Genomic DNA, 20,000 nt, shown 5'->3' with positions numbered 1-20,000 from the left:
CAGCTCAGGTGAACGTGTTAAACCCCTCGAGCCAGTTGATTAAATATGTGGTTTGAGACAATAACTGAATCAGCGTTTCTCCTCAGTCAAATGGCATTTCATTTTTCAGAATTTTTTTGTGTATGTGTGTGTGTGGGGGGGAGGGTCTTAATAAAAGCACACAGATATTAAAAAAAACAACATTATTTTACAGAAGTGGCTTTGTGTCCTTTCAGGTACGGAACACTTTCCAGTTGACATTGACATGTGAAATGTGTCAGTGTTTAAGATGTCTAGGATTTAGAGGTGGCAGATTGCAACCAACTGAAACTTCTCTCGATGCCAAGCAAGTATGAGAACTACAGTGGGCCTTCACGAAAAAAACTAGTATGTCCCCTATCTAGAGCCAGGGTTTGGTTTGTCCGTTCTGGGCTACTGTAGAAACATGGCGGGGCAAACCGCTCAATGTCTAGAAACAAAGGGCTCATTCTAAGGGGACAAAAACCAGGTGATCATACACAAAAGAAAACATACTTATTAATATAACATTTCCTCTCTGGCCAAAGAGCCCCATAAATGCTACACACTGTTCCTTTACGTGATAAAATATGAATTTTGAAGAGTGAAAAGCACACTCTGAAGCTGCTGCTGCTCAAACGTAGGCCTGAGTTCAAATCAAAGTCTCTTCAGTTATCAAACTCACATCAAAACAAGGAGAAAGACACACGCTTTGTCTCGATCCTCAAACTGGTGTCTAAAGAAATGGAGAAGTAGCAAAATGAGACGAGCACTTTATTCAATATTGAATTTGTACCTACATCATAACTTTCATTTTGCGGCTTGGTTTGGGGCAATTTTATTGAAAGGAAGATAAACTCTACCTTTTACCTTTTTTGCTTGACTGGGACGTTGTATTGGTTTATAGCAACTTATTCTACTCTAAGTACATTGATTATAAAAACATATTTATGTCCTCATGTATATATCCAGAGTCCAGAGTCCCTGAACACCAGACAGTTAGAACGGATAGCCGGCTCCATTTTAAGGGACGACTCCCACCCTTTGCAAAAGGAATTTCAGCTTCTCCCCTCCAGACGGAGATATTTAGTACCACGGTGCAGAACAAAGCTTTGTTCCAGCAGCCACCACGCAGGTGAACACATTATTATTATAATTATAATTATACATCTGTAGCTTTGAGTACTTTTATCATGTTTGTCCGGTTGTATGTGTTTGTTGTCATGTATGTCGAGATGGATGCCTCGTTTTCTACTGTTTTCTACTGCAAACCGAGTCTACCTACGGGTACTAATAAAGTAACCAAACCAAACCAAAAAAACAAAATATACTGAAGGCTTTGATTACGAGAGGGTTTAAATGAAAACAAACTCCATGATCACCCACAAACATGGAAAGCTGTCTTTCACTATTGTTTAGACTAGAGTGTCCTACAGCATCGTTGTGCGACCACCACAGAATACTGCAGATGAAAATGCAATATTCATGGCTTTACATTTGAAATATAATACATTTTGATGCATGATCAAGATGGTTTGAGGCAGGACAAAAAAAGAAGCCCTGTGTACGGTCATTTTGATACTTAATAATAAATAATAAAGAACCCATTGTAATCGTTCCCAGCCGTTCTGCTCCAAATGTTTTCGGGGCACCTTTCAAGCCTCCAGTGGTTGCCGTTTCAAGTCAAATAAAAATAAAGAATCATTTTGTTTACTGATTGATAATTCAATGATAAATCAATGTGTCAGCGCCACGGTTGTAACGTTTCGCAGCTATAACTCGGCCAGCCGGCCTTTCCCATTGTTACAGTGAAGCTACACACACACACACACACACACACACACACACACACAGACTTTAAACCAGTGCGCCGTAGAGGAGGGAGCGCCTCGGTGCCGTCTCACATGAATGCGTGCGCGCCACGGGGAATCAGCGGGGGCTTTTGATTGCGGCGTATGTTTTCATGTTGGGATTGCATTGTGAGGAGTTCTGGAACCCCCCCCCCCCCCAGAGGCACTGGGCCGGAGAGATTCACAGAAGGCTGCACAGGAGAAATGTTTCATCGCTCACACAGAATTGAGTCCCCAAAAACCCAAAGCGGAGGAGGGGGGAAGAAGCCGTCTCAGGTCACAGTGAGTGAGAGGGGGGGTGGGGGGGGTTCCATTGCAACCACCTGCCATGGCTGGGTCCTTAATCTTGTCCTACGCTGTGTTATCGGGGAGCCCTCATGGGATAAAGATAGCACACTAACTGTGTGCTTACAAACATTTTATTTTTATTTGGCTTTGCCAAGAATCTTGCATGTTGTGCCATGGTGTCCTGCTGTAGGTACAGACAGACACACACACACACACACTGACATCGTATGTATTATTGTGTCCCTCACGACATCACCAGCACCGGCCGGTACTCAGAGGAGCCGGCACGTCCCCGTCTTTAATTTATCTGCGTCCTTGAAGGTTTTTTAAACAAGTGTGGTATGAGAGCGTGCCGAAAGCGCAACACATCTCACTGACGCACAATACCCACGAGTCCTCGCCCCGCTCGGTTGGAAGAACAGTCGATGAAGTCTGAAATAGTGCTCGAACACTCTGTTATTGTGTTATTGGAGTCCCAAAAGATGTTCAAAGGAAATCAGTGGAAGCGGTCAGAGTTCGAAGGAATGGAGTTTGTTCTCTGACCGAGAAATAAAACCAACTGCTCTGAACACAGTCGTACATAGTTCGACAACAATGTGTTAAATCCCGCAAACCATACTACATTAACGCAATTTCTAATAGATGTGTGCTTATGACATTGAATATATTACAAATCCATCTCCAACAGCTCCCATGACGCCACGATGCCGAGCCCCGCCGATGGCCGTTGATGTGTGCCCGTTTCGACCTCATTATCGGGGCAAACAGAAAGGGAGAACAAAAGGAGGACACGCTGTTCTTTTCCCATGTGACCTTAGCTCTGTTTCTTTTTCTTTTTTTGTTTAAACCCTGTGAAAGCATCGCCGTAATAATAGAAAGAGGCTGAGCGTGCCAAAGTCACTCTCAGCGCTCATCACAAATAATTCAGTTCTTTTTCTCGAAGGTGCGCGTGTCCGCAGAACCCCGTTGCAGCGAGACCTCCAGGCGTTTGGCTCGGACACTGATTAGATCCGCTCTTTGTGCTGTAATCGGCCAACAAGTTAGAAAACAGGCTCTCAACGCAGCAGGAGCAGAACGGAACAGCAGTACGAAAATAAAAAGCCTTTTTGTTTTTAGCCCCAGAATATTTCTTCCAGGCTTATTCCATTAGTTGTCTTTTTATGCCTACTTATTGCTCTGCTACACTTTTCTGAAAGAAGCTTGTCCACAGTTTATCACTACAGCCGTTAAGAGAACATGGCAACAACAGGCACTTCAGCTGGAGCACGCTGAGCTCTGGAAGTAAAAGTAAATCTGAAGAAATCAATTACACCGCCCGGGGGGGAGCAGGGGGGGGGGGGGGAGGTGGAGATGCTGCCGGTAATGTGAATGTGGCCTAGATCTGTTGGGAGCTTCTTTTTTTAAATTTTTGTAATACTCCCAGTGTGACAATTGAACAGCTTAGTGCTACTGAATATTAGTATTGGCTTGTTATTACCGCGGCCGGCCCCCGCATCTATTTTTGGCGGAGCGACGACGCGGTGGCATTCGTTATTCCCTGGGTGCTATATAGAGAGACACAGTGGGGTCTCTATGTTTTAACTGCGTATCTGCAGCATATATGTGTATATACATATATATATATATATATATCTATATATATATATATATATATACAGTATATATATATATTCCTGAACATGTACAGTGTCCCTCTACCTCCATCTGTTTATCTGCGCTCAGATCTGCCTCAGAGGTTGATGACCTGCCCCATGTGGTGTGGCGAGAAGAGAAAAAAAAGCCCTGGTTCGGATCAATTATGCATCGAGAATTAAGTATCAAAGCCAGTCTTTGTCTCCCACTCATATTCCCCCTCCTCTCCATCACAAACAACTTTCTTTCTTGGCACTTTGTGTCCTCGGCGATATTAAATGTGCATGAGCGAGAACGCAGGAAGTGGCAGTGCGGGGGCTGCACTGCCAGACAAACCGTTGGCGGTGAATCCGAAGGTGAAAAGTGCATCAGGCGTTACGGCGGCATCTCACGTGCATCTGCGGGGCTTGACCGTTATCTTCAGGAGAATCCAACGTCGCAAAGTGACGCGTATTCGATCTCTGTGGGAATCGGGACAACAGCGTTATCTCGCAAGCGTTGAGTACAGAGAAGCTGCCACGCTCTCGTCCTCGTGCTCCTCGGAGCCGAGTTGTCACGGTACTTCAAACCTGCCCTTTGACTTTCTCTTCTATTGATACGGATACTAGTAATGTACTGAATACTAGTTTATATTTTGCACTCATTCACACGAAAACACGGAATGACTTTTTTTCTCTGGCCACACTGTGGCTGATGAAAAAGCCCCCTGTTCCCATATGTTGATTGTGTGGAATGAGGCCAGGGTTGCCATGGTGATGCTTGTAACCTGGTCTGTCTCTCGAGGGCCTGAGGATCGTTCTGCATTGTCCTCCAGAGAAGAGACGGAGACACGGCTCGGCCTGTGATTCACAAACGAGAGACGGTGAACGACAATAGCTGTTCAAAATGACACAAATCCACACAAATATGGCTCAGCTGTAAAATCATACATACTGTAAGAGTTCAGAGAGTCTCGAGCTACCTTGTGCTTGGAAGAAGAAGCTCCGAAGCCAGAGATATATAATAATCATTATTTAATCATAACAAACAAGAGTCATCTGTATACATACATGGTCCAGGCCCGGACGCGCTCACATGGCTTCGCTTCCACAGTCTCCTGACTTAGCCAACAGTTTCTGTCAGGCGTCACCACGTAAGAGACCAAATTCACGTCTCACAATTAGTTTTATTCGCAGTGCATTCGCTGAGCTAAGCTCCCATTGGTTAGTGGAGGTATTCATGCAAATACCTTTCAGAGACACAGCATGCTACGCTGACCAGCGAATAAGACATAAGGTTCACACCTGAGGGTTAGTTCCATTGGCCACTTCAAAGAATGCCTCAAATCGATAAACTAGCGGGGTCAAAGATCACACTTCCGGTCAAGGACAGGAAGTTCCCCTTCAGAATAAAACCCTATTATCCTGCCTACAGAATAAAAGCAACATCTCAGGTTTCAATCGGCATCCCTTTAACTATTGTACAATAAAACATCCATTCATTCCGATGCATCATACAATGAATCATTACATTTGTCATTAACAAACAGAATAATAAAACAGTGATCCTCTCTTATGCTTCATAATACATTCCTCAGAATATTCCTCAAATTAATTATCATATCTTTCTTTATGTATTAATTTAAAACATAACCTCTCTTATCTACATGTGCAAGTGTATATAAAATCCACTACAACTCAACAATACATACAGGAAAAAAAAACAAAAAAATCCCCCTCAGAAGCTCTGCGTCTCAAGTATGCAGAATGACTTGTGGTGTAATTCTCTTTTCTTTTCTTTTTTTCCTTTCTTCATTCTGGCGCCCCCAACTCTCTGAGTGAAAAGGTGATGGTCACCAGCGCAAAGTGGAAATTGCAGTGCACGTTAAATGGCCCCTGCTGCAGCGCGCGGTCCCCCAGGTGCAGATGAATCCCTCGTCCAATCTTTATCGCTCACGCGGGCCTTCTGAGCCGCTCGGACACTCGATGCGCCCCCCCCCCCCCTTGTTCTATTCTTGCCTTAATTCTGCTTCTATCTCACATGTCGCCACGTCAAGATGGATATGAGGTATTTTGTGTTTTTTTTGTTGTTGTTTTTTTGCCCCCTCACCACTTGAGCAGATGGCGGAGGTGCGAGCGCGCGGAAAAAACACGGCTCACAAACAGCTGTTCTCAGCCGATCAGCGTTTTTCTTCTCCTGTGCGTCGACTCTTCGGCGCCCTCGCCAGACACCGCGGCGCTTAATTGGAGCTCTTGTCTCGTGGTTTCACTCGGGAACTAAAGACGGAGATATAACTATTGCATTATGCGCCAACTTAAAGAATAATGAGCTTCTATGAATGTGTTTTTTCCTCCACTTAACTTTCAAGCAAAGACGAGGCCAAGACTGGAAAGGTTGGAGCGTGAAAGTAAAGCTTTGTGCTTTTGCTTCATTCGATATTCTAGTAAAGAGCAATCCTGGGAGAAGATTTAAAAAAAGCAGCTCAATGTTCAAAGCAAACGCCACGGCGATTGGGTTTTGTTTGAACAACAGCGAATCGTCATCAAAGTTGGATTTAGCACGTACCGCTTCCTGTCAACGTCCTATTTGGAATTCATGGTGATTGCGGTGAAGACAAAGATGATTTTTTCACCAATCTCCGAAACCCGCCGCCTCTCGGCCTGACGACATATATATACGACTTCGGGGGCGTAACTCTTGAGACGCGAGACGGACGTCTCCGACCTGCTCATTTTCACAAGCAGTCGGTTCACCGGCTCATTTTAAAGTCATCATCACACCACGGCCGGTTGTTCCCAGATTGCATCGTCAGCGTTACTAGTAACACCTGTCAAAATGTCTGTTAGCCGGCCGGAATAATGCTGCTACAAACAGTGTTGCTGTGCACATGTGTTATACCTTGAAGGTGCATCATGGCTCCACTGTTCCTACAGCTAAAAATATCATGTCGTGATCAATTCAATTCAATTCAGTTTATTTTATGTAGCCCAAAATGTACAAATTACAAATTTGCCTCAGAGGGCTTTACAATCTGTACACATACGACATCCCTGTCCCAGAACCTCACATCGGATCAGGCGACAACCCTACTCTACTGGTTCTAATGCACAAGTGCCTTAAACATGCATTCTTTCTAATGGCCAGCAGGGGGGCGACTCTTCTGGTTGCAAAAATAATCTATCTGTAAGGAAATAACCCTTATCCTAACTTGATTTATTACCTCAGTAAACGCTGTAAACTATTTAAGAGTGTATGGTCTTAATTGCCAGTTTCAAGTCTTGAATACAGCATGATGATTTAGTAAATGATGGTCTCATTCAGAGGCAAATAGACCATGAAGCAACGCATGCTTGAGGACAGGTTGCTACTTGACTGTTTTCGAAATGTAACCCTTTCCCAGTTTTTGGTCGCCTAAAAATGCCTTATTCAGCGTTTGGTTGTACTACTTGTAATCAAGTTCAAGACAACCCTAATTTTCCCTTTTGAAGTTTCATAGTTCTGCCCTCCAAATGTTCCATTCGCACAACGCCAAATGTAAACAAAAAAATCCAGAGCCGACCAACTGATATGCCTTTGACAAGCGCACACGCAATTTAACGCTCAGCACTGCAGCCTCAACATTCTTTGGTGGCATTTTCCAGAAAAAAAGTTGCTTTACTATATGATAGCATGTATCTCAGAGAGACAGTATTTACGTTGCCTTCTCATTGATGGTTTGACGTTTGCAATGTGCGCTCCAATTATCTGGTGTCTGACAAAAAGCTTCCGCGTGAAGTCGGATGGAGTAAGAACCCGACTTTGACCAGCGCTCCATTGTAGTTTTGGACATTTTCGAGTTCCGAGTTGTCTGGAGCGCAGCATAAGCTCCACCTTCTTGTGTTCCTTCTGGTTGCAAATAAAAACCAAGATGGCGACGTCCAAGATGCAGCTCATGAACCAATGGCTGTTGTCAACGGTGACTACGTCCACTTCGTATTTACAGGTAATGGTTGCGATACATAACAGGAACAGGATGTCTGTCTGTACTGTCATTTGACAACAGATCAACGCTCTTTTTCCTCACTAATACCGGGGTGGGCGAGCGTTAAATCACGACAACTGACGGCTTCAACATCAGCTACACGAGACAAAGATTCAAGTCAATCTGTTTCCTCGAGTCACAGTCGTGCATCTTTTATTCATCGCCGTCATTCTTTCATTCTCATGTCTATCCTTGAAGTCTCTCTGCCCCCCCCCCCTGCTGAGTCCGACGCAGCGCAGTCATTTAGTTCAGCGTGACACCGGTTGACATCTCAAATATTTCTCTGAGTCCAAACTGTGTTGACTGATTAGCATGTAAACGTTCCTCCTCTTTTCAGACGGATGAAATCCCCCTCGATGCCGTAACATTTTACGATTCCTCCACCACCATTTAATTCAATTGCCTCACTCTGTCTGGGCCTCCCTCGAAATCTATATCCCTGTGTCTCTGTTTGATCGTCTCCTGGTTTATTGAAGAAGTACATTCAAGTCTAGATATACTGCAGGCAAAGGGCAAAGTCCAAGAGATAAAGTTATTCTTTGAGCTCACATTTTGTCCATATCTGCCGTCAAGTCTGGTTAAAGCTGCCGTTCAATACACGAGAGCTCATTGGCTTGCATTATCTCCCCCCTGTCATATATCTGATGCCTGATATTGACGTAGGAAGCACAGTAAAGGCAAATGGGATGCACTTCTCTACTGCAGCCTTGATTCATTTACTGTGGCTTGTAGGAAACTCATGTTCTTATTCTTATTTAATATCGTTGCGAAGACGCTGGTGTGCATTTCTGAGTCTGAGGATGTTCACAAAAATGTATTCCGTGTCCACTAAAGCGATCGCTTGTCTCCCCTCTGCCCCCCTCTCTCCCCGTCCCTTTTGTCTGCAGGGACCCAGCTCGTTGGAGGACCCATCCAGCCCCAGTTCAGCCGGCTCGCAGCAGCCTCGAGATCGACACAGCTTTGTCCACGAACACTTCCAGGCTCAGTACAGGTGAGCGGCATGGACACAAGCAGCGTGCTCAGAGATGGCAAACGTGTTTTCTTCTTTTTTTTTTCTCAAATACAATCCTTTTCAGTCGCTCTCATTTTTAGAGAATTTCAAATGGACCGAGGGCACCATGGGTTCAGGTCTGGTCGAGTCGATCCTGCAGCTATACAGACTTATCCTCCCATCTTGAATTGCATAAACACCAGAGGATTTGTCTAGAAGAGACTTCGACCTTTCAAGTTTATGGGATGCCATCCAAAACATTGAGACTGGCATACTGGTTCAAAGGTGGATCCTATATATCTATATGTAAATATGCTATTCATTACCCTCCAAATCCTGACATTATTCATTATACATCAACATTCATTAATATAAGTTATTCTCAGACGTTATTCTCGATGTGTGCTCTTCGGGTTACTGAAACGTAGCGGAGGAGTTTTATAGACAGACAGTCACAACAAAGCCAGGTCTTTTATTTTATAACTTGGCCCATGCAACAGTTTATTTATTTGTTAATAGGCTTAAATATGAGCACGCTTTTATCGCTGTCTTTATTTCCAGGAATGTCTGACAGCTTGCGTCGTCGCCCCTTCCGCCGACATTAAAGTGCACGGGCTTACACCAAGGCTCGAAAAATGGTCGAGGAGGGAAACGGATATAATAAAATCACAGGGAGACCTGCTCGACTTTGTGTGGTACTGTACTGAACGGGAACCGAACCCCCGAAACGTGTTCGGGACAGCCCGAGTGCAAAGTTTAGCTTGTTGTGTTTTGTAATGTTTTGTAGTCTAATTGTGTTTAAGTGTTTATTCTTAATTGTAATTTTTACTTTTTTAATTTTTAAGGGGTTTCATCCTGATGGAATAAGTTTAACTTAAAAAAAAGAATTCTGTCAAAATCATAAAACTCAAACAAAAAGTTCCATCTCGAGTCTGTCATCAAATATGCAGCTGGCTTTCCACCAGGCACTTTATCTAATGTCCTGAGGTTGTGTTTAAATAAACAGAGTGCCATCCATACCATTAAAGGGGAAAGGTATTCAGCACCTTGAGAAAGTAGGTCAGACAGACTTGAAGGGTTCGTGGGATTCTTCTTTAGCTGTCCGGCTCTCTTGGTTTCATCCACAAAGCAAAGTCAGAAACCAAGGCTTTCTGGTTTAATAGCACCTTTCCGACATGGAACCGACTCAAGACCTTTTAGAGACCTTTTAGGAACACCTGGCGGCGCACTCTAGTTGAGCCAGCAGGTGGCGCTCTGACTATGACTGAAATTAGACTTGTCGATATCCTCAGGCCGCGACTTGTAACAAGCATGACAAGTTTGGGGCAGATTAGAGCAAGTCTAGTTGAGCCAGTAGGTGGCACTTTGAGAATGTGAACAAATGCATGCACCATGTGTTAGACCACGTTGTGTAAATTACATGTGAATCTCATTTGTTTTGGCCAGTAGGGGGCGCTTTGAAAATGTGAACATATACATGCATCATGTGTCTCTACATGAAGTCTAGAGCACGTCATGTAAATTAAAGGTAAAAAGAGAAAGTGATGAAAAAGTTTGTCCCAGCCTGGATTCGAACACATGACTCCCACACTCTAGTCAGGTGTTTATCCCACTGCACCACCGGTTTGCTGAAAAAATGTGTTTAAAACTTGTCATTTTATTTTTTTAGTAGGTGTTCCAATGACAATTTTGAATGTTTCTTCTTGGAAATGTGTTCAGGGCTTGACTGGCATCATGCATGATTATTTTTGGAAAGATTGGTTTAGTTAAAGCAACAGTCTCTAGCATAACAAAAAACAGAAAGTGGGATTTTATTAGAATTATTTTAATGACAAGTGAAAGTGGGTGAAAGCGACGTTTTCTGATCTGCCTTCTGATCATCCTGGAAAGAAGATTGAAATCGGATTTTTTTTGTGGGAGATAACGTTCAATGTATAACAGCAAAAAGTGGCAAAAATAAGAGAAAAAAACGGAAAAACGGGCAACTTCGGCGAATTATTGTAGCGCCCCCTAGTGTTCAAATCACAAAAGAGTTAAGGCATGCCATGTGCACTTAGGAAAAATGTTTCAAAGTGATTAGTCCCAATAGTGTTGACGCTATGAGCATTGAAAAACAACCTAAGATGTTCATTGGGCCATAGATCCTTACCACAATGAGATAAAAAAAAACGGTTGACATATTCTACGTCATCTGGCTTCAATGATTTCATTGATATCAGGTTCTGTTGATTTGGATCAAGCATGTAGTTAAGAAAGTCAATTAGGTGTTTTTCACAAAATTCAAAATGGCGGAAAATCTAAGTAGGCGGACCTTAGGGGTCTGATAGGCTTTTTTGTAGAGCAGGTGGATATGGACATGTGTGAAAAATTTCAAGTCAATCGGACATTCTGGGTGAGGGGCGTCGCAGGTCAAAAATTGAGGGGGCGCTAGAGAGCAACTATGAATGGCAAAAATGTGACTCCCTGATCATAAGTCTATTTTCACCAAGCCTGACAAGCTTGCCAAATTTGAGCGGTTTTCGTCGCTCGCAAATACCCCCAAAATGCGCCCAATGTTCTAAAATAAAAAGAGGAATAAGAGGAATAATAAGAACCCTAACAAACTCAATAGGGTCCTCTCGGACTGACTTTGTCAGTGGCTCGGACCCTAATAAGCTGGTAAATGAGGGGAAAATAGCAGACTCTAATGTTGTGACTGGAAAATCAGACCCATTTGAAATAACTAACTTGGTTGGAGCGGGGGAAGAAAAACATTCTCTGTCCGTGTAAACTTTTGTAATGAACTTCAACTCAGTGTTCCTTGCTAATAGGTGCAGAGTGGCTAAAACAGGTCGCTGATGCCTGATCTTTGAAAACATTTTTACAGTTTTCAGGTGGAAATACGGTCCTGGAAAAGAACCAGCAGGAGATCAAGGGAGCTGGATGAATTATTCAGCTGTTGATGATTGGTTTCGCCAACTCGTCGCAGCTGATGAAGCTCGTTGAATGTCTCCCTGGTTGCTCAGCTCTGTGGGAAATTAATGGACTTTTGCCGAGTTTGGTCACCCATTTACAAGCAAAGGCTGATTTGTGTGCGGGTTTTTTCTTTCTTTTCTTTCTCCTTCTCTTCTTTGTTCTCTCTCCCACTACTCACACGGATTATAGCAACAGCAAATTATGGGATATATTGGTCTACATTACTTTCATTTACGCAGACTTAAATGATTTAAAATAACAAATAGTGATAGCCATTACCCTGTTAAATAGCCTGTAAATCACTTGTGCTAATTGCTAGTGCTAACAATGCATACACACACCCAAGCCTTTCATCGAAACTCAAAAAAACAAGTATGTATTTTGACACCATAACAGTCCCTTGACAAGACTCCTACCTAAACATAATCATAACAATAGTCAGCATGCTAGTGATTAGCTGTGGAAATTAGCGCTTGCGGTCAGTGTAAGCGATTCACAGGCTAATTGAAAGGACATAACGGCTCTCATTAGCGGTAATTTAAAATGCGTTCAGTCCAGCTGAATGTCAATGTGACTTAGACCAAGCAGTTCATGCGTTTTTTGATCTATTTGCTCAAGTGTAGCATGAGAGCATCGAGGATCTACATATTCTATATTGCCAAATAGTCCATACAATACAAAAAAAATTGAAATTCCACATCATGGTTTTGTAATTGTTGGATTCAAATATCAAATAAGTATATAAAAGTGCTGACAAAAAGTGAGCATTTTTAGCTAAGCATTTTTCAGTTCATAAAATATCTAAATATTCCAAAATGAATCACGATTACCGACCAAAATTCAAAGATATTCAATTTACTATATCACTATATTATATTAGTTTCAAAAAGGTTTCACAAATCTTATCAAACATAGACGTTATTTCATATAATAACCAGACAAAAGACCAGACTCTTCTTCTTCGGGTATGTTTACATCACAGAACAGCGATGTTCATGAATGTGTCACATTAAACTATGAATTGATCAAATGAAGCGCTCAAAAAGCTCACCCGGTCTTCATTTACTCACTTCACAATTTCAGTTCCATCTCTTACGGCACCATCTTGCTGTTTTCTTCATACCATCGTAGAAACATATCAATAAATACAATTCATCACTGGCAGTACGTTCCCAGTCCAAGGCCTTAATGAAGTGCTGGCTGCTCCGCGACAAAACACATCACGAACACAAGTTCCGCTCTAATTGAAACCGCAGAGTGTTGATTTGTTTCCAAACTCTGCGGCAGCACCGTCCCCCCGGTGACTCACTCTCATTTAATAAATAATGTTTTTTGGATTTGTTTTCCATCAGACCGTCTTCAGTGTAAATATGCCTTTTGCATGCATTTGTATTCTCGCCACATTAGCGGGTTTCAGTCTGCCGAGTCGGGGGACCTTCATGTGCTCTCCTCCTCTTTACTTTGTGTAATCACTGGGGGATCGGAGTCACTCCGGCTCTAAATGCAAAGAGAAATCACTCCCTCTCAATTTCGCAGCGCCTTATTTTAGTTTTCTTTGTTTCGCGGCTCTCGTCTGTCTCCTTCTCCATCTGTGTGTGTCTCTCTCTCTCTCTCTCTCTCTCTCTCTCTGGCCTTCTCTCTCTGTCTCCATCACTTGGCTGATCTCTCTTTCTTCTTCCTTCCTGATTCTTTTTATATCTCACAGAGATGCTCCTCAGAGGCATCCAGTGCAGTCGTCTGATCTGAATAAATGTTTGCGATTAGAGGCCGCGGCTGTCTTGTGGTTTGGGCTGCCGGTGTGGGAGTCGGCTCTCAAGTCGCTACGTTGCGCCGCGGCGTTTGAATGAGGCTTTGTCAAAAGCCTCCCTCCCTCGCTCGCTCCCTTCCTCCTCTGTCTGTCGCTCTCAGTTTGTGGCATCTATTTTTAATGGCCTGGGAGACGTGCGGAAAGCCCCGGCCTCGATCTCCGTCTTCTTGACAAACAAGATAGCTGGTGATGGTTACTTTGTTTTTTTTCTCTCTAAATATCACAGTGGCTTTTATTTGGATGCATATTGGATGTGAAAGCGTTTGGGATATTACACAGTTTGTATAATGAACGTGTCAGAGGCAAACTAGAGTTCCAATGATTTCCAGGTTTATAGAGCTGAAAGACACATAGACGTGCATCGTTTTTGCTCATTCCCTGACAAGTGGAGCCCAGAGCCACGGACGATTGATTACTATTGTGGCGTGGTCGTGATATGCGGGGCATATCTGTCCAGCATGAGACGCTCCCTCCACCAATCATATATTTGTACGGCAGATCCTTTGAAGACTCGACGCTTCATAGGAGAGTGCAAACTTTCTCTCATCTTCAAAGATGGTCCGCAGGGGCTCCAGCCAGGTCGGGATGTGCTCGCGTTGACCGCCTGGTCGCTCCGTCAGCGGCGGGCAGCAGCCGAGCGGCTGGACCCCGAAAATGTGGCCAGACTTTGTTTGACCTCACTTACTTTGATTTTGACGCTTTTGCCACCGACAGTGCCTCGCCCACAGCACCACTCCCCCTCCCCCCTCCCCCCTCCACCCCCCTGCTGGTGTCACGCAGCTCCCCGCAGTACCAGACTTTGAAGTGGGCGCTAGACGGTTATTGCCGAGCAGTACACAATGGAAGTGATTCTTTGAGCTCCTTTTTTCTCTTTTTTGTTTTGCAAAGACAAGTCATCTGCCACCTCACTCACACCTCACAGTTAATCAGTAGTTTACAATTACCTCACCAGCGAGTACCTGAACCACTGGAGCCTGAGATGACCTCTGAACCACAGGCCGTAAGCAGGAAGTGGACGTATTAACTGTGACTATTGGTTTGTGAACTGAAAAGAACACAACTGCTAAGGCACAACTTCCCATCTCCCCACTCTCCAAGCTCTATCTGAATCTTATTCTGGAACTGGCATTGTACAAGAGTTTATATTCTCAAACTTTTTCCTGTCTGGGACCCAAACTGTATAAGTTGAAGTTCAGGCCTCCAGATTCGAGGCTCATTAAAACACACCGCTACTTTTCCACTGTGGAGAGCCACCAGAAAATTACCTGTGAAACCCAGTGTGTGTGTGTGTGTGTATATATATATATGCTACACTGCACACACACACACACACACCCACACATCGCTGGCTGGCTGGAGCAGGGAGATACCATGGAAGAGTCGCTTGTTTGGAGAATCGGTTCCACCTCACAAGAGAGAGAGAGAGAGAGAGAGAGAGAGAGAGAGGTTGACAGGAAAGTGTCTAGGAACTAGACAGTTATTTGTCATTCATAGCAATGGCTGCATAGAAGTTTTTGCCCAAACGGTTGCCCGTTTGAAAAAAACCCTGTAAATCCTGTATCCATTACTATAACTGCCCAATTTGAAATGTTGCGTCGATGGAAACGTTTGTCCCATAACAAAAAACGCAAGAGACATATAGCAACTAGCAACGTAAACAAAAGATCTTGAGAAACTTTCAAAGACTGACACACTTGTTGTTGTTGTTGTTGATGTTGATGGACACTCAACATGATCGCTGACAGAGCGACTCCGCTCACATTATAATTGGCTGTTTCTTTATGTATTTTGTGTTTCTTTCTGTTCCCTCCCTTTGAACACTGTGCCTGCGTGAGATAGTTCCAGTGTTTTAACTCAGCGCAGTGGGGTGACAGCTGGCAGGACAGACAAACAAAGGATCTGACTGCAGGCGGCCAATATCCAACTCCGTCATAATCCTTATCGCCATACTTTTAATTTTTTATTTTATTTGTTCACACAACCACCTTCACCGCTGTCGACTTGAAAAGTGAGTTGCGTGTGCGCCAAGGTGTCTGTCGCTTATTAAAGGGGCTGGCAAGAATCCATTCATCCTGAGTTAGTTTGAACCAGGAAGGAGGAAACTCACATGTATAAAGGTGGCATTGAGAATCACAATATTGTCTTTGCAATGTCAGTTTAATGTCAATGTATTTTTTGTCGTGAGTATTCCCCAACAATTCAATTCAATTCAGTTTATTTTGTATAGCCCAATATCACAAATTACAAATTGGCCTCAGGGCTTTACAATCTGTACACATACGACATCCCTGACCTTTGACCTCATATCAGATCATGAAAAACTCCCCAAAAATAACCTTTCACAGGGAAATAAGGGAAGAAACCTTCAGGAGAGCAACAGAGGAGGATCCCTCTCCCCGGATGGACAGAAGCAATAGATGTCATGTGTACAACAGAACACACATATTACACAACAAAAACAGCAACGCACCTTTTTGATTTGTTTCCTCGGCTTTTTGTGAATAAAGGCATCAAATGGTAAATGGACTTGTACGGCGCTTTTCTACTCCTCCGGCCACTCAAAGCACCGGTACACTACATGTCATTCACCTGTTCAGACACCGAAGGCAGGGGCCACCACGCACGGTGCCACCTGCCCATCAGGACTGTCCAACATTCACACACTGAGCCCACGGGAGCCGTTCAAAAGGCCCAAAGGGACACATCCACATGGACTAGCCGACTTAAAGACGACCCGCTCCCATGCTGAGCTGCTTAACTGTTTACCAGAGGGAACTCCGTGTCCCTCGGGGCATTTTGCTAATTTCTGTAATTTCTGCTGACTGTCGCAAATTGTCATCACTGCCGGTTTCGAATAGTTTTGATGCAAACTATTCACAGGGCGAGTATTTCTGTTTCTCGTGTCCTTTATTCCTCACAACCCCCCGTTGTGTAAAGGCCTTAAGAGGGAGCATCAACGCTTCTAAAAGTTAAGTTGAGAAAGTGAGCTTATGTGAGATTTAACGCAAGTCGGTCCGTGCGTGTGTGTCTCTTTGTGTGTGTGTGTGTGTGTGTGTGTGTGTCTCAAACACCCCTTTAGCTGAGTTAATTTCCCCTGCCCGTGACTCTCGATGAGTGCCCTCCAATCCACAGCCAGTGACACATGACTGACAGACAGCCGAACAGAAGAGAGAGAACTCTCTCTCGCTCTCTTCCAGTCCCTGGAGGAGCGTTGACCTGTAGACGACCATGGTATAAAGTGCCGCTGTGGCTGGAGGTCACGTTTTAATCAGCTCTTCATTTACCCCGAGAATCACTGCATCAGAGCCCGCTGTGTCCTGTCGCCTCTAACGCAGGGTGCGCCTGAGTTTGACTCGTGAATGTGCTCCGATGCTTCGCCCCTAACAATCCAGCCAGGTGTTATAAATATGTGGGGGTGGGGTGTTCATAAAGTAAAAAATTCTGAGTACCATTACACGTTTCTCCCTAAAAGATCATGAAGAGGATGTGATGTTTTGGAGCCAGTGAGAGAAACTTGATGAAAGGGTCATGACACTTTTTGACCTAGTAGTGTTTGCTGCTGGTGAATGTATAGCTGGCATCTTGGTTAAGTCTTCAACAGTTCCTAAATAGCAATTCAAAATAAACACGCAGAATGAAACTCCCCCTTTATGAGAGGAACGGTTTCACTCGAAGGAATCTCAGTTTCTTTTCTTTTTTTTGAAACAATGTTTTTATTTATTGTGTTGTAGTTTAAATAGCAGCAACAAACGTTCCACCTGAGCCCAGGCCTCCATCCGTCACTGTCAGCGGAGCGGTCGTCCGACGCCTTAAATAAGGTCACGACTGCTGTGACTAAACAATCAGGTTTCGGTGACAAGAACGTTGCAGTTTGGTCGCTGCTGGGACCCGAATCATTTCTGAGGCAAATGAAAAAAAGGAAAGAATCACTGGAACTGATGAAATTGAAGCTGTTACCAACCGTCTGTCATTAGACTGAGAATGTATGGGATCAAAATGGGCGGCTCAATGTTTTTTTTGTTTTTGTGTGTGTGTGTGTGTGTGTGTGTGTAAGCTCTCTGCAACTTATATTTCTTTAAGTTAGTTTGACACATCCATTGCCACACAGGGCCTCGCAGTAGATTCAAAGTTATTGTTAAATTCTTAGTTATTCTCAGTTATTAATCTGCTGTCGTCACGAGGTATAATCGTCAAATTTAGCACCTGCAGCTGCATTTTCACACTGTCAAATAAATCTGCAAATCTGACAACATCAGCTCATCGCTGAATCACACAACTTTTACACCAGGTGTGTGTCACACCCCATCACCCTGACCTATTTGGTGCCACAGCACCCACATCCTTCCCCGTATTTTGCTGCAAAGCTTCCCATTTTAGAATAACGGTGTTTAATAAAAAAAACAACAACAGAAAAAGCACGCTGGAATCAGACGACGTGATGCTGCATAATGTTCAGCGGCGCTGCCGGTGCGAGCGTTATTTATTCAGCCGCGAGCAGATCGGAGGGATGCTGAGCAGCTCCCGCTTTCTTTCGTGATGAATAAGAGCAGCTGCTGCTGTGGTTGTGCATGCGCCCGTTCGTGGGCGTGTGTGGTACAGCTCCGGGTGCCGGGTCCAGACTAAAGGATGGAGGTCTTTTTGGTTTGACTGAACCTTGCTCTGTCTGTCATAAAACATCAGCAGGAATACGGAAACTCTGTCAGCCTCAATGCAAGCTTTTTAAGTGATGGTCTGGTTTTGTGTGTGTGTGTGTGTGTGTGTGGGGGGGGGGGGGGGGGGGGGAGTTCCTGCACGCACTTGTGTGTATTTGAGTGTAAATAAAAAGTTTTTGGGTGTGTGCGTGTGTCAGTCCGCTTTTCTGGAATCATTAGCGAGCCCGTGACTGGCTGCTACGGCACAATGGTTGCACCACTGACAGCGAGGTAATGCAGAGTTTGAAAAGAACTGATGTATTATTTCCAGCGTATTTTGTACATTTGACAAGTTTGCATCTCCACAAACTTGGAAGCAGCTCAACTGGCAGGAATGATAGTGGGAGATGAAACGTGAAGCATCTGGCAGCTCACGTACGCACAATGTGATCGCACTCTCAGAGCTGTCGGTGTTAAGAGAACATTATGCAGCAACATTGGAATAATTGTCCTTCAAGATCAAGTCGAACAAATAGATATCAATGTAGTGCAACACAGAAGTCTCATTAAAGATTCACATTTGACAACTTCTTAGCAATATCTACATTTTTTACAACAAAAAAAGTTAAACTTTTATAGAACTGTTCTTAACTCAGGTGGCAACCTTCTGTTCTGAAAATTGAAGCGAAAGCTGAAGCGTCTTCAACTTGCATTTGCTCTACTGGCCAGCAGGGGTTGATAAAAGTCTGATACTGTATGAGAAAATGACCATACTTCTCTATTGATTTATTACCTCAGTAAACATGAGTGTATGGTCCCAATCGCTAGTTTCAAGTCTTCTCTAATACAGCATGATGTTAATGTAGTAAATTATGGTCCTATTTAGAGTGAAATAAACCATAAAGCAGGGTATGCTTGGCCGGAATCCAAGATGGCGACGGCCAAAACGCAGAACTCAAGGCTTCAAAACGGCAGTCCACAAACCACTCGGTGACTACGTCCACGTGTTCTACACAGTCTATGGCTCCACCTTATCGTGTTTTCTCTGGTTGCAAAAATAAAAAAGTCTTACAATTCAATAATTAATGTGACAATAACTCTGTCCACTTCTCATAGACGACTTAACTTAACAAAGGATGTCGACAGCTGCGTTAGCATTTCAAAGTTTGTTTAAAGCCTATTATCTTTTTGAGGATAATTGGTTTCCCTCTGATGGAGAAACTCTACCTCTGTCAAGTTGCCTCAAAGAAATTGCCAGAGTTAAAAATGCAATGGTTTGAAACGGTGCTTTAATGTTGCCTCAATGAGTGCAGCGTCAGGCACACAGCCACCTAATTGCATTAGATGATCTCACGTGAATAAAAGGATTATGTTCCGGCACTATGAGGGGATTATGTGACTCGGGAACAAGCTGAACATGTTGTTTTCACTTGACAAGGCCAGATTACCGTCAGGTTGACGGAAGGACAACGGGTCACTCGAGGCCAAGGTTGGTTCAGATAAAAGCGAAAGCATCACTCACACCAGGAATGTGCGTAACTGGAAACGTGTTGCGGATTTGTAGTAATAGCTACATTTCATTGTGTTTGCTTACCCGCTCCCACACTATTTCAGTGCTAGACGACTGCTTGTTGCCGTCACGCGATCCTATGAGGCAGCGGTCCCCGGCCCGGTGGTCCCTTGATACCGGGGCCGCACAGAAAGAATTAATGAAAAAAATTGGTTGATTATCAAGGTCAGAAATAGGTTTTATTTTGAGAAATGACCGGATGCATCCATCTGTGCATCTTGACACATGTCAAGAGGTCACGTGATACGATACCCCAAAATGAAACCCACAATCTAGTGA

The 20,000-nt window shown here is 43.8% G+C and overlaps 1 protein-coding gene across 1 annotated transcript in view; it reads left to right on the top strand.

Annotated features, from left to right (window-relative positions):
• usp43a (ubiquitin specific peptidase 43a) overlaps positions 1 to 20,000 on the top strand; it is a 97,770-nt gene that overhangs the window by 22,749 nt on the left and 55,021 nt on the right. Inside the window, exon 4 of the mRNA XM_034541899.1 lies at positions 8,655 to 8,758. Coding sequence (XP_034397790.1) covers positions 8,655 to 8,758 — 104 coding nt within the window. The remainder of the gene's footprint in view (positions 1 to 8,654; positions 8,759 to 20,000) is intronic.

This window comes from Cyclopterus lumpus, chromosome 1 (genome assembly GCF_009769545.1).
Source record: "Cyclopterus lumpus isolate fCycLum1 chromosome 1, fCycLum1.pri, whole genome shotgun sequence".
NCBI lineage: Eukaryota > Metazoa > Chordata > Actinopteri > Perciformes > Cyclopteridae > Cyclopterus > Cyclopterus lumpus.
This window is presented reverse-complemented; position numbering and strand designations above follow the sequence as displayed.